The sequence below is a fragment of the Maylandia zebra genome, linkage group LG2, assembly GCF_041146795.1.
Source record: "Maylandia zebra isolate NMK-2024a linkage group LG2, Mzebra_GT3a, whole genome shotgun sequence".
Taxonomy (NCBI): Eukaryota; Metazoa; Chordata; class Actinopteri; order Cichliformes; family Cichlidae; genus Maylandia; species Maylandia zebra.
In genome coordinates this window covers 41,718,252-41,743,354 of record NC_135168.1, presented here as the reverse complement: position 1 = coordinate 41,743,354, position 25,103 = coordinate 41,718,252, and the positions used below count along the sequence as shown (strand labels likewise).

The window sequence follows — 25,103 nt, the reverse complement described above, 5'->3', positions numbered from 1 at the left end:
GAGGAGAGAAGAGAGAGTTTAGCGATTCAGTTGTTTTTGATCTATACAGGAAATGTTAGGAAAGGATGGGCACGGGGACTATTTTATAGTTTCCTTTCCATACTCACAGATAACTAACCAATTTTGAGTTAAACAAAAATCAGATATTCAGGCAATTCCCCTAAATGAAAATACCAAACTAAATAATGAACCTATGTGGGAAAATTTGGGGTGTTTTTCTTGAACAGAGACTGACTTTTAAAAGCAATGTGGTCATTAACATTACTCTGATGTAACCTTTGTAATTAGGGGTTTTGTTGTTTATTGGATGGCTTCTGCAAGTAAGGTGTCCCACTTTATATGGGGCTACAAAGCATTTCTGTCATTTGTCCCAGATCAAACATGCCTCACGAGAAACGTGTTGCTCCTAAGGAAACATGCATCCAAACTGAGACCTCAGCAAAAAGTACCTGAGAAAACAGTTTTAACACGTATTGCAACAGAAGAAGGGACTGCATGCGTGTGTAAGAAGATTTTCACATAAGATCATAATAACAAATGTGCATTTGTGCATATTTAACCTGCTTATATGAGACATATGACATATATCCCATCCATATTTAGCTTCTTGAGGTCTAGCAGTCTATTAGCGGGTGTCCTGTGCAATGAATATTGCATCATGTGTGATTCAGCAAATCAGATCTAAACTGTTTACTTCATTTCAGCTAATTCTGTTGTCTCCCACTCACAATCTAATATCCAGGTTGTGATCACTTCAGTCTTTCCTCAGAACAATGTTATATCTTGTCCTTGTCTTACTCACTAGAAATGGCACTAATAATTTTTCATGCCTCCTTCACTCTGATGTTTTGAATAATATTAACAGAGTCTGCAGGGGTGTCCCCACCGTTTCTACTGAAAGAGATAGTGAGAGGACACAAAACAGCTCAGATTCTCTGTGTAGGGCAACGAGTCCAATTAAGGGAGGGAATGATGGGTGGTCACGCTCTTCTGTTACCAAGGTTACAGGATGGGTCCAAAGCCAAGCCTTGACAAAAGGCACCGTCTCTACAGACAGAAGAGAGACCCAAGGCCACACAGCCAGGTCCAGGGTCAGGCAGAGCATGGAAACAAGGAAAAGCTGGACTTTAAATTTACTGCAGCTAAACAAAACTGCTGTAAGTAAGGTGATAATGATAATTACTGTGTGTGTGTTTACTCGTGTTTCCACCTGTTGTAATGATTTGTTTTTCCAACCATAAAAAGTAAACAAGAGGACACTGTAAAAAGTGTTTTAAGCTCTATTATACCTGTTCTTTTATTTTTCATTAATTTACTAAAAGTTCTGACTTTAATCTTAGAATCCTGAGACAAAAGTCAGAATTCTGAGAAAAAATGTCAGAACTTTGACACCCAGTGTACGCTTTATTAGAAAAAAAGTCAGAATTCTGAATTTAATCTCAGAATTCTAAAATTAAAGTCAGAATTCTGAGATTAAAGTCAGAATTCTGGAAAAGAAGAAAAAAAGACATGCCCACTTTTTTTCCCCAGTGGCCCGAATCCTCTTTCGTAATTTTGAGCTAGATAAATTCCTAAATTTACTTAATGCTTAAATGTTCTCTTTACCATTATAGGGAAAATTGCACTGTTGAGGCACAAACAGTTACCTTACATTGGTTGAAAACAGAAGGACTTTGTCACATTTACACGAATAAAGGTGATTAGTAGTAGTGCCAAAGTTTAGTTTTGCAGTTCGATGCTTTTCATTTGCAGCTTTATAATTTCTCACATCAATTCCTCTTTTGGTCTTGTCATAAGTGCTGTGGCAGGGTATTACTAAAGGTTAATACTTACCCTACTTTTGGATGAGGTCTGTGTAAGCACAGTAGTCCCGCCAACCTGTTGTAGGGACAGCCAATCAGAAGGAATTTGGAATAAAGGTAGGGAGGCTTTAAGGGGAGAGGATCTAACGTGTCTCCTTTTACACAGTGAATAAACCGAAGGGCTGGAAATTCCCAGTTTCAGGGACTCTAGCAGAGTCATGATCTAAAAATGCCATTAGTCCACTATAATATGTACAGGTAGCTATACCTATGCATGGGGAAAAAAGGGGTTTGTGGTATATTTTATGCTGGCAGGGGGCACAGAGAAGGTCAGATATGGCAGCAATGTGTGGCGCATTGCTCATCATTGGTAAGTGGTGGGTGGGGGAGGGCAATGCTGGCAGTCTTGGAGTAAGTCAGATAAACAGCTCTTCTTGTTCACTGGGAAGGGGGAAGGTTAAATCCTGGTGGCAGACAGCCAGCACCAGTGATGACACCAACTGTCACTGGCAGCCCCTGACTCCCTGCTGCTGTGCTAACTCCACTGTCTGTGTGTGTGTGTGTGTGTGTGTGTGTGTGTGTGTGTGTGTCCACTCGAGCATTGGTGTGTGAACTGAAGTGCTATTTCCTTTAGCGTGTGGTCATTTTTGATCCCCCGGAGTAAGGATGGGTAATATGGTTGATAAGCGCAAGTGGAACAGCTGTTTAATGAATCCCCACAACTCTGTAGAACAGCTCATCTGAAGCATTTCATTCATGCTTCATATTTATTTATTTATTTGGTACTTTTCTTACTGGGCATTACTGTGCTTTGCTGTTTGGCTACTGTGTTAGTAGTGTGTCAAATCATTTGTCCAGCACATTTGCTCAGACAACTTTGTTTACACTGTCTGCAGCTTATAGTAGAATACACATCATATGAGGATATAGAAAAAGTCTTTTAAGGTAAAATGTGGATGGACAGAGCTAGGATAGTACGATGTGGAACACTTTGTAGAATGGTAACTTGATAAAGTTATTTTTAGACACAGCTCAAACTTGTTAAAACAAACTAACTAAATTATTGCCTGTCCCTGCCTTTTAGTGTGTATTAACTGACTGTATTAGTCTCTCTGCTACTTCAGTTTTGTCTCCAGGTAAAGGCTATAGTCGTCACTCTTCTGTTGTTCATACTGAGCACATAGTCAGGCGAAACACTCTCCTGCTCTCTCTGCTTTCTCTCCCATTAATCACAACCTTATTAGACGCTGTACCACTTCCGTTCTGCCACCCACTCCTCTATCCTCAGCTTCTTTATCATTATTAATCACCTGCATTCAGTGGTCAAGCAGATCTCTAGTCTGTGATGATTGGCTGTGCTAGACAGTGGGCGGGGCCCTCGCTGATGCATCATACACAGTACCAGCACAGCAGAAAAGCTCCTCTCTTGCCCTCCCCCTTCCTCTACCTCTCACTCTGCCTTTCATACATACGCCAGAGCACAGACTGCAGCAGAACGCAGGACCAGAAGGATTTTCCTTCTCATACTGGAACAGTCGAGAAACCAGTGGGACAGAGGTACAGTTAGCCAGTGAGGAGGAAAAAGACATTATTCATAGAGGATCCACTGAGGAGTACCTGGCTTTTAAGCTGCCAAAGTGAGTGGTTGTCCCTTTGCGTTTATCCCCACTGTGTATGTGTGTCCATGCGTGTGAGTTTACTGCAGAAGCAGCAGCAGCACTGCAGATGCCACGATCAGGGACTCTGCTCATCCCTCTTTCCCCTCCCCCCATTCTCCTCCTCCTCATCTCCTCTTCTTCTGTTAGAGCATCCATTAACAAGCAGGGACTTTTCCCATTTCTGAGTGCGCATTGATTGTGTATGTTACATGTGTTTGTGAGAGAGCAGAATCGGTCCGGCCACACCTGGACGCAGCAACTGCAGGGGGGACTCGGAGTGCGCTTGATTTTCCTTGCCTCATGACTAATGTGTGCTCTTGTGAGGTACAAATCAAGCTCACCACTGGTAGTTTTTGAACTGTTTCCAAATGATCCCCTTTCTGCAGGTTTGCATCTGGCTCTCAGAAGCACTTCTGTGGACTCCCTGGTGCATCCATCCCTCTTTTGGGGCTGCCCCACTCCCTCCCCCTCAGCCTTACTTAAGTATAGGATGACAAGCTGTGCGCCCCTGTGCTGAGGAGGCGGGCAGCAGTATGGGCACTGTGCTGAACGGCATCCCCACCACCATCCCCTTCGCCACCAATCTGCCACCATCACGCTGCCCCACCAAGACGGGCACTCCCCCAGGCCCCGCTGATGGGCGAAGACACTGACTCCACCCCAGCTCTCAACCACCACGGCTTCCTCCCCGACCACAACTATGTGACTGAAGGTAAGAAGATGACACAGGAAGCTTTATGTGTCTGTTCTTTGTATTGAAGTATTTCCTTCAGGCAAGTGTGTATCTATGTATTGAACTTTTGGAGTGTGAGTAAGACAGAGTGCGTGACAAAACTAGCTCAGGGCAGCTTCCTAAGCTTCTATAAGCTCTGTGTTAATTATTGTTCAGACAGGAGCTGCCCTAGTCACCAAAACATTCTTTGTCGCAAAATTATATCATCTAAGGCAACTTTTCCCCTCCTCTCACACTATTTCCTTTTTCCCACCCGGCACTTTGCATTCATTATTTTGTTTATGCTACTTTGTGTTACACAGCTATTTTGTCACACCGCAGGGAGGAATTGATCTGGCCCATGCCAGAGTGTCTTCACTTTTGTCTCCAGTTGTGTTTGTGTGTCAGAGAATTTTCCAGAAAAACGAGGCATAAAAATTCCACCACACTGTTTTTGTACTTGCATTGCATGTCGGCTCTTGTATGTGACGCGCGTGTTCTCCCTATTTGCTCCCCCACTCTTCTATATAATTGGCTCAGGTGTCAGATTGAATACATGATCTAAGACAGGGGGTATATTGACAAACCCAGCAGCCTACAAAACTGTACAAACCACTGAATTTCTTTGGTTTCTTTATAAAGCATAAAGGAGATGGATTATGACCGTGGATAACCACGTTCTACTTATCTTATTACCACCACTAATCTTACCTGCATGCTGGCTTTACCTGTCTGCTTTCCTGCCTCGTCTGTCTGTTTCTTACACTCAGCTCATTGTTCGCTACGCGCCTTAGACCTGAACAGCGGATTATCATTTTGGGGTCATGAACGTGTTGCGAGCTTATTTGTGATCCTCCTATCACTGTAGAAAGGGAATTATGCTTCCTCTGTGTGTGCTGTGGCATAATTTCCCCTTGCACAGAAGCACATGGTGTAGTCAGAGGAGACTGTAGTGCTGCCTGTTGATTGTGCAAATACTCTTGTGTGTATTCAACACACCACTGAAGATTACATTTGTGCATGTCTTTGTCTGTATGTGAAGGTGTGCTTTTCTGTTTCTTCTTACATATACTGTGTTTCCATTAGTAAATTGTATCCATTTCAGGAAAAAGGTTTTTAGTAAGTGACTGGTAAAAGAAAAAGAAAAATTAGCCTTAATACCCCTTAATACCTCTCTACACCCATCCATTATTGCTATAGTAACAGCCAGCAATGCTAAACATGCTGCTTTTCATGCTTGGCCAGAGTGATTGGCAGATCATCTCCACCCACCAATAATGGCAGTATTAATTATTCCACACACACAGGAATTATTCAGGACTGAATTGCTGATGAGCTCACACCAAGGTGGACACTGCTCAGCACTGTTGGTGTGACGGGCCGTGCAGCGCATTGTGAGCTTTAATGGAGAGGACGTTCAGGAGTTCCCCAGATGACCAACAAATATTTCTTCTATCTCAAAAAAACAAAAAACAATAAATCTGGGAATCCACTCCAACTCCCTCCACCTTTCGTCCATGTTCACCCCATCCCCCTTCCGCCTCCCCATTTCCACCTGCCCCTTTTTCCCCTGTCTGGTCTCTAATGCAACACACAGCATTGTTGGGTGCTGAAGTGGCACAATTGCCTAACAATTATCCAACAGTGCTCTAAAGACTGCTCAAACACAGTACGCGTGTCTGAGGGAAAACCGAGCTTGGTATAGACACACAGAAGGAGATGGTACATGTGATTTTTATTCGTGGGTTTATTTTGCTGTCTCCTGGTTGTGTGCCTGTATGTGTGTGTTTCCATCTTTCTTTCTTTTCTTTTTCCTGTGTTTACATTTATATTCGTGTGTGTGTGCATCTTTTTGTTAGTTCAGGTTTGAATTTGTGTGGATGTGTGTCTGCAAGTGTTGTGTCTATGTGTGTAAATGTGTGTCTGTAGATCTTCTAGTGGGGATTCCCCTCCCCTGTAACTCCTACAGGGGAGGGATGCTTAAACTCCCTCTTCCTTGCAGTCCCTCCTCTCTTGAATTACATACATTGCTTACTCCCCATCGTCCACAAACTTCCCTTGCCTTCAAAAGTATCTCATTTGGTTCAATGAATCGAGTAACAAATTCTAATTTTTAAAAATAACCCCATTATTATCCTATGCCTCTATATATAAGAGTGCCCATTATTAATTATTATTATTTACTCGAGCAGAAATTGAAAATAAAAAAATCTCTAAATGGTCATATAACAATTCCACATGTATCTCTAAAAATGAAAACTGTGTTACACTGAATATCTTTGGATGTTTGCCCTGTTTAGTAACTTGTAATGGGGAGATTTGATTATGTTCCACATTATATGTCATTAAAGACTATTCTAAGGCAAGTTCTGAGTCATTAAGTAATTGGTCACGAGGGAAAATGTGACCGAGTAGCCTTTCCCTGGGCCATGCACACTAATGATTACCTGGAAAGCTAAATGAAAGTGAATAAACAATACATGCTTAAGACTTTGTCCCATTAGCTTCCTGTGTTCATCCTTCATGTGTTGCTAGCTTTTCCCACCAAACCCAATATGTTATTCTGTGATCATGAATACACCACCAGCTGATTTTCTTTGGTGAGTACTCATGACCAAGTGTGGTAATGTAGTAACTCAGTCCCTACCCTTAACCCCGCCTTCAACCCCCTTTGCTGCCCTGGTCCTTTTTCCTTCTTATTTTCCTTCCTTCCTCACCCTCTGCTTCCCTGTTGCCCTCCTCCCTTCCTTCCCCCCTCCGTCCATCCTTGCTCCTCTTGCAGGGCTGCTCCTGGCTATAGCCTGAAGAGCTCCGCCCCATCCTGTCCACCCCTCTCCACCCTGGAGTCCTCCCCCAGGATGTTGAGCCCCATCCAGGTGCTGTGCTCCGACATCACTACCCTTTCTCTGGAGCCTGAGCCTTTTGCTTCTTACACTGAAGGTGTGTGCTCTATCCTCTTCTATCCCGAAGGTCATATCTATGTCACACAAATGTGCCACATGACCCCAGTGTGAGATGTGAGAGTTGCATGTGTGCACATCTGTGTGCTAATGGCTCCATGTGAGAGTGTGTGAGTGTTTGAAAGAAGTGTGTGTGTGTGTGTGTGTGAAGGAGTAGTTTGAGTCAAGTGCATTTCCATGTGAGTCTGACTGTTATAAATATCTTAAACATCACTTTGTCTCTGTCTGTCTGCCTCATCCTTTTTTGTGTGCCACTATTTTTATATCCAGCTCTTTATTTTTATCTCAGTCTGCCTGCTCGGATTGTGTGTGTGATTGATTTCTTTAAATAGTTTGACCAGATGACACCCCGCCTCCTTCAAAGCATTGCTATCTTAAAAGCATTGCTATCTTTCTTCTATTTTATACTGAGGGAGAAAACACACGGGCACTTCACATCCATGAAAACGAGCACACACGGAATAAAATCAAATCTGTGTAGACATTCACACAAAGGCCTGGAAATGCATTTTTTTCCCATTCTCATTTCATTCCATCACCTTTATTAATGTGTCGTCTGTAAAATGTCTGAAAGTTGTGAAAAAAGCTTTGAATTTCCTGGAGAATTGCTTGGTTTACTTGACAAGCAATCCATATAATTGCTTTGCTTTGTGAAACACTACAGACAACAGTTACATTTAATTTGCAAGAAGATAAAATCAGTGAATTTTCTGCATTTTGTGCAAAAGAAATTCAGGATTGACTGATCTATTAATGCAAATAAATGTAGAAGGCCAGAGGAATGCATTAAAAGGCAATTCTGTTTGTTTTTAAAAAAAAAAATATGAAGGATTAATTTTTCAACATTTATGAGCTGTCGGAACATATTCTGAGTTTTCAATATCACTGGGGTCAGACGGGGTGTAAACATACTAAGCCTCTCATCTTTTTTTTCATGCTAGTCTCACAAATCTGCCGAAAAATAGATTTTTTTACAATCAAAAATGAATCACAAGCAGCTTTGAGAACACGTGTAGTCAGAAGAAGCTCCTGCAGCTTGGTAAAACCGGATTACAAGTGTATAGTCTACAGGCGCAGCAGCTCGCTTGTTTTGTAATTCTAATTGTTTATATCTATAACCATTAGGCTCACACCAGCTCCTCTATTCTGCTGATATTTGTGCAGAGAAATGGCAGACTCCCTGCTGTGCTGGGCTTAAATCACTCCTCTCCACACACGTGCATTTCTAACAAACACATGCGCCAGTTCTTTTTCCCAGATAACTCCAAAACTGCAGGACAGGGATCAATTTGCCATCTCCCTCCGGCAGGCTCTCCCCTCCTCCTCCCTCACTCCCTCCAACCCGTCTATTTCTCTACAGGGTAATTGAGTACACACACTTGTGCACACGTATGCAGGAAATGCGTGGTGCTTGAGCTACAGCTCACACACACACACACACACACACACACACACACACACACACACACACACACACACACACACACACACACACCTCCTGCTGAGTGGTGGCTTGTCCCTGCTTTTAAGGAGCGTATGTTTTTGGCTTGGCTCTAATGGTCCGTGTTTACCCAGACCTAAGATATCTATAATTGGACCTGTAGGATGTCTGCTTCCCTTTCTGCCCCCACACCCCCCAAAACAGGAATTCTGCCTCCCTGTGTTTTTACCTCCACCCTGATCTGCATCTTCGGACTGACAATTAAATTAACTGACTGATCACTTCAGTTCTATCTGTCAGCTATTTTCACTGCTAATGTTGTGAGAAAACTGTGACATCTAAAAAATATTTGCTTTGTTCAACCAGCATCCCCAAAATTCAAGCCATACAATTAATAACAGTTAATTTTGTATTTACTATGCTGTGATTTTTAAGGCACTGCTGTCCGTAAACACTACAGTGTTTGTGTATTTGGTGTTCATACCCTGTGCCTGTTTTATATCTTTCTGTATCATTGGGTTCATTCATGTTTGTGTGTTGTTTTGTGCTGTATGTGTGAGCGCATGCACTTGCAGTCACAGTGTGTTCCTTCAGCTTCTGCAGTGTGGCAATGAGTCAGACTGCTGATGCTAATGGACAGTCTGTGGGAGAGACAGACTGAGGAAGCTTGCTGCACTGTAGCACACTTATCCACAAGACAAAAACCTACAGCTTCACAATGGCACACACATTGCCTTTACACACAAGTGAACTGGACAGCAATACTTCTTGGGAGAGAACCACAGTGATCATGATGGTAGTTATCTCTGCAGTTGTTGCTTAGATTCTTATTAGGTGTTTTTCTCCTCTATTAAAAAGAGTGAAAGACACAGATGGGTGTGTGTTTTGTGTGTGTGCACAAAAAGGAAACAGAGGAACAAAAAGACCAGAAGAGGATTCAGGTTGAGAACAGACTGAGGCTGAGCCAGGAGAGAGTGTGTGCTCCATATTTTATTCAGCTATACTGTGTGCCGCTCCTATGGTTTTGCTTAGCTTAGCTCTTTCTGACTGTGACCTGACTGGAGACACAGTTGTCTGTATGCATCCAGCCTCTCACTCACGCACGGAGCATTAAGCTCACACATTTTCTTTGCCTTATTTTATGCACATGTGCACGTAAAGCCCCTCTGGTGCACATATGCGCGTTTGTGAATTGGACTGCATACACAGGGGTCTGCATGTCTGTGTGCATCCCTTAATTATCTGCCTATCCTCAATTAGGATCACAGCGTCTGCTTCATCTCCTGGTATTAATTTAGCAACATTTGTTAGTGGACAGAACTAGAGCAGCATAATTATTTTACCACGCTCCTTCTTCCTGTGAGGGTTGGATTGCTGAATCCCACTTCCTCCTTCACCAGATTCCATATATGGCTAACCTTTACCAGCACCGTCTCCACTGGTTGGCTCTGCTTGTTACTATGGCAACCGCTACACACTGGAGGAGCCCCACCACCACCACTATCACCACCGCTGCCTCAGCTTTCTAGTCCTTTCCCTTCACCATCCTTTCCATTTTACCACCACCAGCATCACCACTTCTTGTGCACACTAGGCAGCAGAGTGCTGTGGGGGAGGGATGAGAGAGGGAGAGAGGAAGAGAGGTGAATGTGCAGAGACAACCAAGAAGAAACTGAGACAGAGAAATGGGGCAAAGAGAGAGATTGGCAAACAGGAGATTAGAGATGACAAAAGAACATGTGGGTTGAAAGGGAATGAGAGAGAGCCTAACATTGAGGGGGAAATTGTCACCGAATAATAAGAAAGGTTCTGCAGCATCTGAGAGATCAAGAAAGTGTGTGTAATAAAGAAAGATGGCTGAAGTAAAGAAAGAGGTAAGAAGTGATACACAGAATGTATGAGGGTGAATGAGGTTGTGTTGTCGTGGAGATTGAAGAGCAGTCCCCGCCTTTCCTCATCATAAAATCTCTCTTTCTCAAGGCCACAACAAAATAGGCAAGGCTACAGCTTTGAATCACTCTGACTCAATAAATACACTCTCCAAGCTCTATTTTTATTACAGCAAAGCTTAGTAAGAGCCATGTTCTTTTCTACCAACACCATGTGCTGTATAGAGAAATCCAGTAGACGCTGCAATGCCTTGTTGTTATTTTTGTGGTCAGCAGTGAATTTTCAGTTGCAGTTTCAGGGTTTTTATCATGATTATTTCCATACTCGGTCAGTGTGTATGTTTAGGTCAGCAGCCCAGTGCGATGCACAAGTTAAACAGTGTTATGTGGGACAGAAACCGAGATTATTGTTGAGATAACTGGAGAAGTGTTTGTTAATGCATTAAATGTCTGGCTGTTGTCAGCAGTATAAATCATCATCTACCTCTTCATCATCTTCTGTGGGGTCATCACAGTGTTTCATCTGCTTCCGTCTCGCCCTATCCCTAGCAGCACCATCTATCACAACAAGCCTCTGCATGTCCTTCTTGACTGCATCCATGACTCTTCTCTTGTTTCCTTCTGCCTGGCCTCTTGCTTTGTTGCCAAGCTGCTAACCTGAGCTATCCCTCTGATATATTCATTTCTATTATTGTCAGCTACTCCAAATGAAACTGAGAATGTTTTCTACTCTGCCACCACTTGGGCTCCTGTATTTTTGTCAGTGCCAAACCACACATCGTTGCAGGTCTCACTACCGTCTTGTAAATCTTCCATTTCTCTCTCACTGCTATATTTCTGTCACAAATCACCACATGTCTCCACCCACTCCACCCTACCTGCAAATTGTTCTTTACCTCTATTGTGCTCTATTCATTGCTTCCGATGGTTTTTAAACTTTACTACCTCTGCCTCTTGCAGTATCTCTCTCTCTAATTCACAACTATGTATTCTGTCTCGCTTCTACTGACTTCCATCCATCTTTTCTCCAGTACATTTCTTCACCTCTTTAGGTTCTCTTCCACCTGCTCCCTACTCTTAGCAAAGGGCTAACGCCTGCAGTAAGATTAATTTAGTAAAAAGAAAAACCATGATGGCAAATGTAAAAACAAATGAAAACAGCCTACATCAGCACATCTAGCACTCCATAGTCATTTGTTACTTATTTTTTGTTCTTTAGATTAAAAAGAAAACAATTTGTGGGTTCGTGAGAGGTAATATGTTGGAACTGTTTCTCGTTCAGCTGCAGTAAGTTTGTTGATTTGCTATTTGTTGAACTTCACACTATCCTAAGTGAGGTTTATGTTACTTCCCGAATAAAGGACTATAACAAAACAAATGATAATAGAGTAAAAAATATATATATATTTTAAATGTGTCTGTTCACAATGGCATTCGTGATCTTGGAGGAATAGTACTATAACTTAGCCAAGCTTCCTGCCAGGTCAGTTACATACCTTCTCATCACTCATCATTTTTACCAAACCTTACAGTTTAATCTATCCGAAAGAGGTTTAAGCACAGATACTTTCAAGCAGCTTTGTCTCTAAATCTATTGTATGTTTACAACTAAATCTTCAATCTGCTGCACAAAGGCAGAGGTGAAAGGAGGACAAGTGAACGGAGGAACAGGGAGCAGATTACATGCAAAGCTGAACCACACACAGGTCCCAGTTGTCCTCACACGCGCTCACACGCTCTTCTTTTGACGACACAACTGTGCACTTTTCCGTTTCATGTTTTGTGTATTGTGTTATACAGAATGGACCACGTAAAGCACTGAGTCACTGCACTAAATGCTAAGTGGATAATAATGTGCCGATATTTTAGCGCTTTAAATGAGCCATTGGGTTATTGTTTAGGGAGCGATGGGAGCTGTGAGGTAAATATACAAATGAATGTTATATGAAATTAGCGATTAAAACTCACTGTGTCGTGACTTTAAACACGCAGTTGTTTATGCCCTTAATAGAGGCCAAGGAGTACGCATTCACCCCAGCATAAAAACATGAACCCGAGTGACTCTGTAGTCTTGTACGTCATTGTGTATGTATCATAGTGGAACACAGAAAGCACCTGTGCCTACTGTGAAACAGCTGTGTGTGCGGTTGATTTCCTTTGTTTTCATGTACTTGCATGTTCTTTATAAAGCTCATTCTTCAATTTCAAGCACAGTTATGCAACAGTTATCAAATATTGTCTCATTCCAAACATGAATTTGCATATTTTAATCCACTTATATGTTAATCCACTGACTGTTGATTTGGTTTAATAATTTAGTGTGAGATGAACATTATACAGATGAATGATGATGTGCGGCTAATGGCTACTCCTCTCTCTTTCACTGTCATTTCCACTCTCATACTGCACATCTCCTCTTCTTCTCTCTCTTTCTGCATTCATCTTTGTCTTTATACTTCCAGCTGATATCATCTCCACTGTTGAGTTTAACCACACTGGAGAGCTCCTGGCCACGGGAGACAAAGGGGGCCGTGTGGTCATCTTTCAGAGGGAACCTGAGGTACTTACACATGCGCACCACACCAACACTGACACACTTGCACTCATGCAGCACGTTCAGATATAACATTTTTCATTTGAGCTGTGAGGGTAGCAATGAATGCACTTGGTTCCCCTCCAGCTACACTCTATATTGGTTGATAAATACTTGATGTCCCTGCTGTGTCAGAGAGTGTGTCATTATAGCTGTGCGGAGTCCATGCCAAGCAGTTTCTGATTAACATCGAGGTGATGGAACATGCACATCTTTCACTTTCATCTACCTTTTTTTCTCTTTCATTTCCTTTTCTTTTCATAGAGCAAGACTGAGCCCTTCTCCCAGGGAGAGTACAATGTCTACAGCACCTTTCAGAGCCATGAGCCCGAATTCGACTATCTTAAGAGTCTGGAGATTGAGGAGAAGATCAATAAGATTCGATGGCTGCCTCAGCAGAACGCTGCACACTTCCTGCTTTCCACCAATGGTGAGAGCTTCCTGCATACACACCCTGGAGAAAACTGGAAGCTGATGTGATTGATATTTTCTACATTTGCTGTGAACCACTTTAAATGATTGCTTTTTCTGAAGGCATCATCTAAGAGCATGTTTCTGAGATACTGTTGCTTCTCCCTTACCCTTTTACACCTGAGCACTGCCAGACCGTATCTTATTAAAATAGTACCTGTCTTCTTAAAAAAATTAATGAGTGTGACCCACTTTAAAGCTCCAAACAGCTTTAATGGCAAGGCCTCCTAAAACTACTATATGTTGCGTGTCACTTCTTTTTAATTTGCCATTGGAGGTCTTCCATTTCCCAGGCTCTCCTGTATTGTTGTAAAGATGCTATGCTCTCTCAAATTCAAAATTTTGCCTCCCAATTACCACTTGAAGATAAATTTGAATTTGCCCCAATGTTCCTTACCCAATGAGGTTTGTAGGATTGTGGCGCTGTTACTGATTGAACTGAAAAAAAAAAGCCTTTGGCTTAAGGAGTTAACATGTTTGTGTGGGTGAGGAACGTCTCGTAATTAAGATCTTAAGTCAGAAGCAGATTTTCCCTTGCCTAATCGCAGACGAGTTTCTGTTTGTGTTGCAACTCTTCTCTGTAGTACATTAGGATGTGAGGTTACACTCTCATTTTATGGCTGGAATACCGGTACTTATTTTAGTTTATATTTACCCTGAGAACCTGAGTATTGATTTTTTTAAAGTACTTTATTATTTATAATTGAAGGCATGAAATATGTAGGACCTGCCTCAGCAGCTGAGTAGCAAACATGGTGACATGTTTGTTGTTGCTATTTTCTCAGTATAATACAAAGAGTCCACGCTTCCTTACCAACCTGACTGTGTGATAAATTAGTACATAATATAAATGTTTGTATTTTTTTTTTTATTACAAAACAAAAACAGTTTACTGTAAGTTTTAATGATTGTAGCTTTGATTGTGATGAAATCCCATATTGGTCTCTGGGATTGTTTTTAATCACATCTAGGTAGAGTCTCTTATTATCAAAGCATTTCAACAAGCACCTTTATCTGATTAGTTAATGGCCCTGTTATCCGTTTTCCAGATAAGACCATTAAATTGTGGAAGGTGAGTGAAAGAGACAAACGGCCAGAAGGATACAACCTGAAGGATGAAGAGGGTCGAATCAAGGATATCTCCACAGTCACCTCTCTACAGGTATCTATCTATCTATCTATCTATCTATCTATCTATCTATCTATCTATCTATCTATCTATCTATCTATCTATCTATCTATCTATCTATCTATCTATCTATCTATCTATCTATCTATCTATCTATCTATCTATCTATCTATCTATCTATCTATCTATCTATCTATCTATCTATCTATCTATCTATCTATCTATCTATCTATCTATCTATCTATCTATCTCAGGTTAGGAAATAAAACTGGGTCAGTGAGTACAGATGTGTTTGCATGTGTAAAAATGGGTCACTGGCACAAGGAACATGCGAGTATGTGTGAGCCTGTGGGGGTGGTGAAATCCTCTTTTTGTATCCTTCACTACAGCGCAGGGAGAAAACGTCTACACTGGATCTTAATTAGTTAAAAGCTTCAGTGTTTCTATCAGCAGTAAACTCTTAATAAGAGTAACTCACCGTGCCTCCATATGTCTGGTTATAATGCACCTCTGTCCTTTTGGAGGAGAACCAATGTTAGTGATTCTAACACTGTGCAGTATGCAGAAAAACAAGCCATAAATTTAAAACTAACCATGCAATATTGTGCAGTCCCCTTTTGTGTGGGTGAATTTGTTAAATGTAAGCATGTGTCGACAAACAGCTTTTTAAAATGAAGCTAAATGAGTGAAGGACCGAATGAGCACTTGGACTTGCTAAAGTTTCACTCCTGAGAGTTGCTCCTTTATTATTGATGTCAAAGGAAGTAATGCATTAAATATTAACTATGATACAATTAAATTATTTCAGTTTATTCCACTCTGTATATCTTCTACTTCTTTCATTTCATTCAGAATAAATGTTAAACTGTTCTTTCTTTGGGGTTTTCCAGGTGCCGGTGTTGAAGCCCATGGATCTGATGGTGGAGGTAACTCCTCGGCGAGTCTTTGCCAATGCCCACACCTACCACATCAACTCCATCTCTGTCAACTCTGACTATGAGACCTACATGTCAGCGGATGACCTTAGAATCAACCTTTGGCATCTGGACATCACTGACCGTAGCTTCAGTATCCTTCATGGTTCGAAGCACTCGTGCACAAAGACTGGAGGAGATGAAGACAAACACTTATGTGTGTACGCACATAAAGCAGGCATATATTTGTCAAAGCCCAGGGACTGCAATAATGAATGCATACATTAATGCATGCATACTCAACAATCAATTCCTGCCCACACAAAGCAACAAGCTCTGCAAATCCCACTTTGTTGTATGAAGATATGCACAAAGACACACACAGTGCTGGGGGAGGGGAGTATTATTCTTGAGGAGTGAAAATGTATCTTAATGAATAATTCAGTGGCTGCATAAATATTTCAGCCCTTTTCTGAGTTCTAATCCAGCTCAATAGGACACAGTACAGTCGCATCCCTGACCCAGACAGGATTTATAATATTACAATTTATGTGAATATGGAATTAGTTTTCTCCCAACAATCCCCTCTAGATATATTTATATTGGTTTGCTTTATTCCTGCTGTGAATTATTGATATAGTGTTGGCTATGTATACATTTATATAAACTTTTGTTTATATTTTGTTTGTAGATTATTGGCCTGTGTGTGTTTCCATATTATTTTAATCAGTTTAATTATTTTCTCATTGAGTCAGTTAGGGAGTTAAATTAATAAAAGGATGAATGAATGCATAAATAAATGAATTAATTATGTGCAGTCTATAAAGTGCAGGCCTGAAGAAGCTGGCTCTTTGAGAGTTTTCCTCAGCTGTGGCGCTCTCCATCAGACATTGTGGACATCAAGCCAGCCAACATGGAGGATCTGACAGAGGTGATCACAGCGGCTGAGTTTCATCCCCACCACTGTAACTTGTTTGTCTATAGCAGCAGTAAAGGCACGCTGCGCCTCTGTGACATGAGAGAAGCAGCACTGTGTGACAAGCACTCTAAATGTGAGTAAAACGTGCTGAGAGAAATGATGGACACGCGCATGTTGCATGTTTATAGTTTTTACAGCAAAGATTAGAAAAGATCTAAGCTTTTAGATAAGTATGCTAACCCTTCAAGCAGGCCAAAATTCAACAACAGCTGTATTTTTTTCTTAAATGGAATGGACTGGTACTCAGAGTTTGTCTACTCTATTTGAGCAGTCAAAGTCCATTTATGGATTCACACACATTCAAGCACAAACACTTCTTTTTCTGTGCCCTAGCATTCACATGCTCGCACTGATGGATCAGAGGCACCTTGGGGTTCAGTATATTGCCCAAGGATGCTTCGACAAGCAGACTAGAGTAAACAACCATTTCGCTGCTCTAACTCCTGAGCAGCAGGTGCTCCAAACTAGCAGCGAGGAATGGCAGTGCTTTTTTCTGTAAGCTGGGTTTATCTCTATCCTCTGATTTTTCTTCTAAATTTTTAAAATTGAGGTTTGCATTTGTGGTATTGAGTGGAATTCCTTGATAACTCTTGTGTGTATTTTTTATTGCTTTGGTATTCCCAGACTTTTACTTTACCACAAATTGTTAAAGTTTTTAGGCATTTTGAGCATGTTAGTTCAAAGTGCTGCTGTGCCCAATTTTAAGCTTTACTCATCTACAGCCGGCAAAACTTAAGGTACAATAATACTAAACGAATGGCCTAAAAGATAAATTGTAAGAATTATGATTTCCCCACATTGTAGAAGTATGATTTATCACTTCTGGACCTTTTCTACTCTGTGTAATAATTTTTAGTTCTACCTCAGAACAGGGCTAGTTGCTCCATAAATCTGTCGTCCTTAAGGGGCAACAATTCAAGTCATGGCACTATATTTCTTGTATTTACGTTTTCTCTCAATCACTTTGGTTCATTTCTCAGAACATCGAGTCATTTGTGCATTATAAAAGCAATGTCATTCTTTTAAATAATTTTTTGACGCATTAAACGTGTAAAAGGTTACGTACTATTTCTTTCTGTCTCACTTCCCAAAACATCCCGGCAGTAGTTCACTGTGCAAGTCACCACATGGAAGATGGTTGCAGCATTTGTCACAATATGTGATGTGAATGAGAATTTTTCAGGCCACAAATTCTTCACATCACAGCAGATGTCATGCAAACGACTGTACACAGCCTCTGCAGGCGTCTGCTCTGATGTTTTATTGTATTTTTGGCTTTGAGCTATAAAACAATCTCATCTTTTTCTTTTCTGTTGGTAACGTCGACAAAACCATTTTAGTTCATACACCAAAAATGTAAATGTTAATCCCGACTAGTCTCATACATGCAGTATTGTGTCAGCTTGTTGTTTGGAAACTGATGTATGCCTTAGAAAAATCCCTGTCACTGAATCTTAGCCACGCTTTCCTCGACTGCTTGCGGTATGTTGTCATATATTGACAACATGGCTGCAAAATTTGACTAAAAGAGTGAAATGTTCATTGACATTTTGGTCATAAATAATACTTATGGAACTGTGAGCCAAGCTTTCCTGCCTGTCTTTTCTTTGTTTCCCACTTTTTGTTCCTGTTGTAATGCTTCATCCATTCAGTTTACAGCTTTGATCATGAGTCACTGCTGCAGTGTTCCTGCACAAGCTGTGCTCAGCAAGCAGCTAGATCTTTCATTTTATTTTTCATATTCAGTGTTTAGAGGAACTTTAATAGAGCTCTTTGACATTTGCTAATGTTTATACACTGATGTATTCAGACAGCAACACCTCTACAGAAAGATACAGAAGCCGTGTCCGTGGTCTCTGTCTCATAAATGGCACTTAACATAATGAGTCATCTGAGAGATTTATCTCTGTACACGAGATAAAAGCACACATATCCAACTGTGTTTCTGCCTTTCATCTTGCTTAACGGCACTCGCTGACCTCTCCTTCTCTCGCCTTTTTGTCTCCCTCCCACTCGCCAGTGTTTGAGGAGCCCGAGGACCCCAGCGCCCGCTCTTTCTTCTCCGAGATTATCTCCTCTGTGTCGGACGTCAAGTTCAGCCACAGCGGTCGATACCTGCTCACCAGAGACTACCTGACTGCCAAAGTCTGGGATCTCAACATGGAGAGCAAGCCCCTAGAGACATACCAGGTGTGTGACTGGCGATGTGTGGAAAAACATGAGGCAGTGTCACAATAAATGACAAGAAACACCAGGATGAATATAATATATTGTATTCTGTCTTACTCAGCTACCATGATGAGAAATGGATAGATCAAGGTTAAGGAGCTCCCAGGGGTCAGGGATCCTTGCAGGTCACAAATAATACAATTGACAATTGGTGTTCTATAACTTTAAGCTCTTCTATTTTATTTGTAGGAGATTTAAAGAACACACTGAACAAAGGAGAAACATTACATATGCACAGCAGGTTCCTTGATTAGCTTTAAGGCTATGAAAACGATCTGCTATGGACTTTGCACAGTTGCAAGAGAGAGGAGGGGGAAGACATGCAGCAAATGCTCTGGGATGGATTCAGCCTGGTGAGCTTTACTGGCACCCCATTTTTTTTGCACATCTTAACCTTACTCTGGACTGATATGTGCAAAACTCTCTACATCATCAAGGCATCAAATGGGGAAAATTCCTTTTTTTTTTTCATTACTTAGGTAATATTAAAAAAACAAAAAAAAGAAGGGAAGGGGAAAAAAGGCCTGAACCTGTTACTGTAGTGGGTGGTGTTACTAAGAAACCCAGCACCAAACTATCAACTGTCATCATTACCACTGACCAAATCCCAGTTGTGTTGTCCAAATGGCGAGGTGACTAACGGTTTACTGAAAGAGGGCATTGTCGTTATGGAAGAAATACAAGATCGGAGAACGAAATGAGTCATGAGCGTAAGATTGTCTCTTACAATCACAGTACTTACAGATGATTCGATTTTTTCCCAAACCTTTTAAGGATAATTGAGAGAAAATGCACTTCCCCTCACTGATGCAGAATCCTCACGACGTTTTTTAATGTAAGATCGTAATCTCTTTGTATGTCAAAGAAATGAATAAACCCAAATTAAAACCGTAAATTATCAGTATGTTGTGTATGCGGGAGTTAATTTACAGGGGCTTAAAAATGCTGTGTTGATATACACATGAAATAATAAGCTTTTTAATATTTACGCATGCTATTATTTACACATACATGCTCAGTTTTTCTCCTGTGTCACTTCTAAGTGGCCACGCTAGCTTCTGGTTATGCATTTATAGGCACTAAAACTATTTATCAGCTCCTTTTTTTTTCCAGTATGTGTTTAGTATTCCTGCCTCAGGCCTGTGGGTGAACATGCGTGTTTGTGTATGTGTTCCTGCCTGACGTGTGAGGGCCTGTGAGGCGGCCAGGAGTGGGAGGCTGAGACGCACTGGAGCTATTTATAGGATCCCGAGCCTCCACTCATAAAGTAAAGCGTGAAGGAGGGATACCTTCCACAGTGGCTGACACCTAGATCTGCAATGCAGCAGAGAAAGGGGGGAAGGAGGGACAAAAGGGGTGAGGAATTGGGAGGGAGTATGAAGATGGTGTGATGTGAGGAGGAGAGATGAATAAGAGAGAGTAAATGGTAGGATTAGAGAGAAGGATTGCAGAGGATGCAGCGTACGGTGGCCTCTGAAAATATCTGCATTCAGGTATAAATATGTATAAAAACATGGTCAGGTCTTCATCTAAGTCACAGATAGTGACTCTATTTTAACTATAATAATAATCCTGCTCTTGTTTTTGTTCAATACTTTATTTAAACACTCGGTGTTGTTTGGAAAAAGTATTCCAGCTGCTATGCTAACAGCAGAGTTGATTGGAGTCAGGAGTTAACAGCAGCATCAGCTTTTGGAAATCATGCCTTTTAGAAAAGACATGTTAGAATTTATTGAGGTTAATTTAATTCCATAGTAAGCTGGGCAGACCCAGACAGCTCAAGGCTGAAAGGAATCGGTGAAGCTGGTCTGTTTTATGATGTTATGGAGAACTGAGCCCACAGAAGGAAATCAAAGGAAAACCTCCAGAGAGACACCTCTTTCTTTGTATTTGAAATTTATTAAAGGACAACTTGAAACTGTATGGCACTGCTGGGAAAGTGGTGTTTGGATTGATCACACCATTTGGGAAGAACACACAGTACAAAGGGGCATTGTATAACGATCACAAAAACATGAGCCCAAAGTGTGTAGAGTAGAAAAAGCATTGTGATTTGAACCTGCTTCGACATCTTCCAGTCGAAATCTGTCAGGGAAGACTATTGTCAGAGCGTGGTGTCTGTGCTTTGAGCCTATCACTCCACACAAATAATGATACACATGAAAAGTGAGTACATATTCCTCTGGAGCCTAAAGGTGGATGCAGGGATTGTGGAGGCGTTGAAATGGCAAGCATTGATGCAGGCCAATAGCGGGATGGACTTGTCAAGGGAGAAATTTATAACTTAAAAAGACCATCAAACCAGGAGGGTATCTTTGGTTTGTTATGTGAGGAGAGTGATGCATGTTAGGTGTGCGTGACGAGGCACACCTGGAATTGTCTGCCTGAGCTTGCAGGCTTCACTCCATGTTATCTTTCAGTTTTCCTTTTGTTTGAGGTTCTATTATTTTATTGCTCCAGCACTAGCATTAGCAATTTCATGTTTGTGTATATTTTGTTAGATAGAAAAAGATCAGATTGTATTTCATGACAAATTAATGCAAGAAACGGAGTAATTCCAAATCCATTGTATGTGGGCAGAAAGTAGGTGCTGGGGTGGGGGGGTTTAAAGGCTAAGCTACCTTATTATTTATTTATCTATGGATCTATTTTGTAAATTTACACCTGTACCCCCCCCCTGGATCATGAAAAATGTGCACAAATTCATGAGGAATGAGGTGCCATGCTCTAAATCAGAAATCATGCGGACTGGGGGGGTGGGAAGAGGACTGTATATTCAGCTCAAGCTGACACGGTATCATTTTCCCCTGTGCAGAAAGACCCAAAGGGAAAAACAAAATTGTCACTGGTTTTGATGTACAACCGTGAGACGACCTCAGTTTGACTGTTTATTGATTGCAAGGTGGCTGCTGGCTGCTGACTTTATGCAAAATGTGGAAAGCGGGGTTGGGGCGGGGGCTCAATGGAGAGAACAGGACCTGGAGGAAGAGGAGGTGTAGATTTCATCTCCTTGCATCACTGGGCAGACACAGTGCTGACACAGGCAGGTCGAATAAAAGCACAAGGAAAAGCAGTTATAAGTCAGTGTATGTGTGCGTGTAAGAATATATGTGTGTCTCTATTATCGCACCCTTGGTAGGTGCGATTGTAGAGAGCTGGATGTTAATGGATTTAGTGATATGGAAAGGAGGGTAGATTAAAATGTACTCCTGGCCCTTGTATTGCTGAAGGTTGGTGTTGTGTCTTATTAGCGTTTCCTTCAGGGAGGATTGTGTTACAGCATGCCCATATTTAATGTGTTTTGGTTGTGCTGAGCTTGGTATGTGTGTTTGTGTGTCTTCTGCTCACTCTTCTATTTATAGTTTACGCTGAGAGTCGATACCTGGGAGTAATGCAGCTGTGAGATGGGCTCGATTGTAATCATATCTGTTTGTGTGTGTTCCTACAGGTTCATGATTATCTCCGCAGCAAGTTGTGCTCTCTCTACGAGAACGACTGCATCTTTGACAAGTTTGAGTGTGCCTGGAACGGCTCCGACAGGTACCTGATGTTTGATGATGGATGTGTGTTTCCAGCTTACAGCCATCCGTTAGTCATACCTGCTTACCCTAGAAATGATGTGATGAAAGCATGAAAACTGCCTTTAGACTAACTGGATCTCTCCTATCCTCGTGCTCTGTACAGTGTTATCATGACCGGAGCCTACAACAACTTCTTCCGCATGTTCGACCGCAACACCAAGCGCGACGTCACCCTGGAGGCGTCACGGGAGAGCAGCAAACCCAGGGCCGTGCTGAAGCCGCGGAGGGTTTGCGCCGCGGGAGGAAAACGCCGGAAGGATGATATCAGTGTGGACAGCCTGGACTTCACCAAGAAGATCCTCCATACGGCTTGGCACCCGAACGAGAACATCATTGCCATCGCTGCCACTAACAATCTCTACATCTTCCAGGACAAACTCAACTCCGAGATGCATTAGTGAATGGATGTCAGCGGCAAAAACAAATGAGTTTACACCCAATAACACACAACTATGCCAGAATGTACACACTATCAGACATGCACACACACTGTCACACGACCAAGAGATGCCTAAAACGCATACCTACACACACAATCAGAACTCATACACAGCGTTTCACGTCCCTCCTTCACCTCCTCCTCAGCCTTCCAGAACTGCAAGGCCCTCGGCAGGGCTAGGAAGGGAACAGGCTGGATTACACAACGGATTATGGATTGCAAAATTGTCCGAACAGTGGATTTCCTGATTGTTAGCCTCTGGATTGATGGTTCGTTCGTTGCTGCAGCTCGGCTTCCTGAGGGGAGGGATCACACCCTCGGCCCCAGAGTGGAGAGACGTTTACATGTTTGTCTTCTTCTTTTTTTTAATTCTTCATGCTCTTTTACTTTTTTTCCACCTCCTCCTCCACCTCCTCTGCTCTCTGTATTTGTGTGCTCAAGCAAATCCTATTCTTATCCCTTGCCCACTGTTTTGTGTAACAAAAACCCTTTGTGGTTGTCTACCAGCGGCACTGATAAGAAATGGGGCATTTATATAACTGGCTTTTTGTTTTAAGATCAGATCATCATTTCAGATCAGCTTTCCCTCTTCTGTTTTATGTAACTTCTTTTTAAATGATGATGATGGTAATTAAAGAGGATGAGGTAAAGTGATTTGCGTGATGTACGAGGATGGGACCCCACCCCCCTTCTCCCTAAGCCCACCAGACGCCTCTGAGCTCTCCCTGAATCAGGAGAGACGACCAAAAACTGGGCTGCGTTCAGCGACGTGAAACATTTACAGTCCTGCAGATAGAGAAGTTAACAGATGATACTATACCACCATGGCCTAACATGAGGACACGCGCTCATATATGGTCCACAGTGCGTTTCAGTAATTCTTGTTTTCCTTGCTCAAACGGACCCGAACGTCTCTGATTTCTGCTTCTGGTCTGAGGCTGCTTTGTGTGCTACTCTGACATTAAACATGTTAAACTCAGATCAAGCAAAAATATTACTAAAAAGAAAAAAAATCTATAAAAGAAATAATTTCAGCAATCAAATGATAAATGCTGCATGTCAAACAGATTTAGCCTAGGTGTTTATAAATTGACTCACTGACTGGCTTGGCTGCCTTCGTAACCATTTTAGATCCAGCTTGTACAAAGGCTTCGGGGGCCCCCCGGGGGGCCCTTTGCAGCACGAGTAACCATAGATGACCGAGCTCCCTTACATTTATTTGTGTCTTCGGACGCTGAAGCATGTTTACCGGTGTTCGGTTCATACACTTAACACGTACTTTTCGAATGAAGCCGTCCACAAAATCAGTTTCTGCTCAGTGAAACTGCAAACTGAGAAGAATGGGGAATGTTTGTGATTAACATTAAAAGAAAAAAGACAAAAAAATCTAAGGGCCTAAATGGTGTCTGTATATATCAGCTCGGTTTTTGACATGTATGAGGTTTCGTTGTTTTTAAACAACCATAAACGGACTGCAGACTTGATCATCGGTACTGATGACTGCCTCCAAAGCTACAGCAAAGAGATGGTACTTTAATCTCTTCGGCCTTCCTCACTGATAACTTTGCTGATGTGTTTATTTTTTAGAAAACAGCAAATTCTTTTATCTGTCCTTTTTTGTTCCTTTTGCTTTTTTCTGTCGGTTGTAGCCTACTCCACGTCCTTACCACACTAAGCCACATATTTTTGTGTTAATGTATGTTGATGACATCAAAATTGTCAAACGAACAGTTATAAATAATGTTAATATGTTTTTTTCTGAATAAAGATTTCAACGAAATTGCATCCAATGGGCGTATCATTGTGATTTTCATTACTGTTTAGTTAGGAAGTCCTAACATTGCTTAACTGTTAATATGTACCCTTTATATGGCTTTTCAAGTTATGTAGTGTAAGGCGCCACCTTGTGTTATTATGCACTTATTACATGTGGATTTAAAATTGCTAAGGGATTTAATAATGAATGAATTTAATTGAAATAATTACCAAGTTTCATGATTCTGCACATTTTTTCTGTCTGGTTATCTTTCTTCTTCTATCTGCCTAAACTTGAGTTTAAAACCCCCACAATCATCTATTTTATGCTTTAATGACAGTTAATCTGAGCAAAATACATTTCTTCATAATTTAAAAATAACTTGTGTTAACGCTTCATAAATATCAGAAGTTTTTCTTTCAGTCTCTGCTGAAAATCGAATCATTTTGCGTGTATTCACCGTCTTCATTGTTCCAGTGTAAATCAAACTCTTCTTATTGGACACATTAACTTGTAGCAGGAAAGGCGCTTGCGTTAAATAATAATTTTA

At 41.5% G+C, this 25,103-nt stretch overlaps 1 protein-coding gene across 2 annotated transcripts; it reads left to right on the top strand.

The window, feature by feature from the left end:
• The first annotated feature begins 3,231 nt into the window (after positions 1-3,231).
• LOC101479585 (serine/threonine-protein phosphatase 2A 55 kDa regulatory subunit B gamma isoform) lies at positions 3,232-24,587 on the top strand. 2 transcript variants are annotated; one of them, XM_076874157.1, is made up of 11 exons: positions 3,232-3,439; positions 3,847-4,172; positions 6,955-7,112; positions 12,925-13,022; positions 13,320-13,485; positions 14,576-14,688; positions 15,546-15,723; positions 16,457-16,621; positions 18,569-18,738; positions 22,226-22,317; positions 22,462-24,587. In XM_076874157.1, exons 3-11 carry the CDS (start codon positions 7,031-7,033, stop codon positions 22,754-22,756), a joined length of 1,359 nt encoding a protein of 452 aa, XP_076730272.1. In that variant the 5' UTR covers positions 3,232-3,439; positions 3,847-4,172; positions 6,955-7,030; the 3' UTR covers positions 22,757-24,587. The 2 variants fall into 2 exon arrangements, with proteins under 2 accessions (XP_076730272.1, XP_004545506.1); XM_004545449.2 differs by lacking the exon at positions 6,955-7,112.
• The last annotated feature ends 516 nt before the right edge of the window (positions 24,588-25,103 follow it).

Bases quoted from the DNA above. Each gene is read 5' to 3' on its own strand.
- LOC101479585 (XM_076874157.1), top strand. From the start codon at position 7,031: ATGTTGAGCCCCATCCAGGTGCTGTGCTCCGACATCACTACCCTTTCT. The intron at 7,113-12,924 runs GTGTGTGCTCTA...TTATACTTCCAG, and splicing joins TTTTGCTTCTTACACTGAAG to CTGATATCATCTCCACTGTT. The intron at 14,689-15,545 runs GTATCTATCTAT...GGGGTTTTCCAG, and splicing joins CCACAGTCACCTCTCTACAG to GTGCCGGTGTTGAAGCCCAT.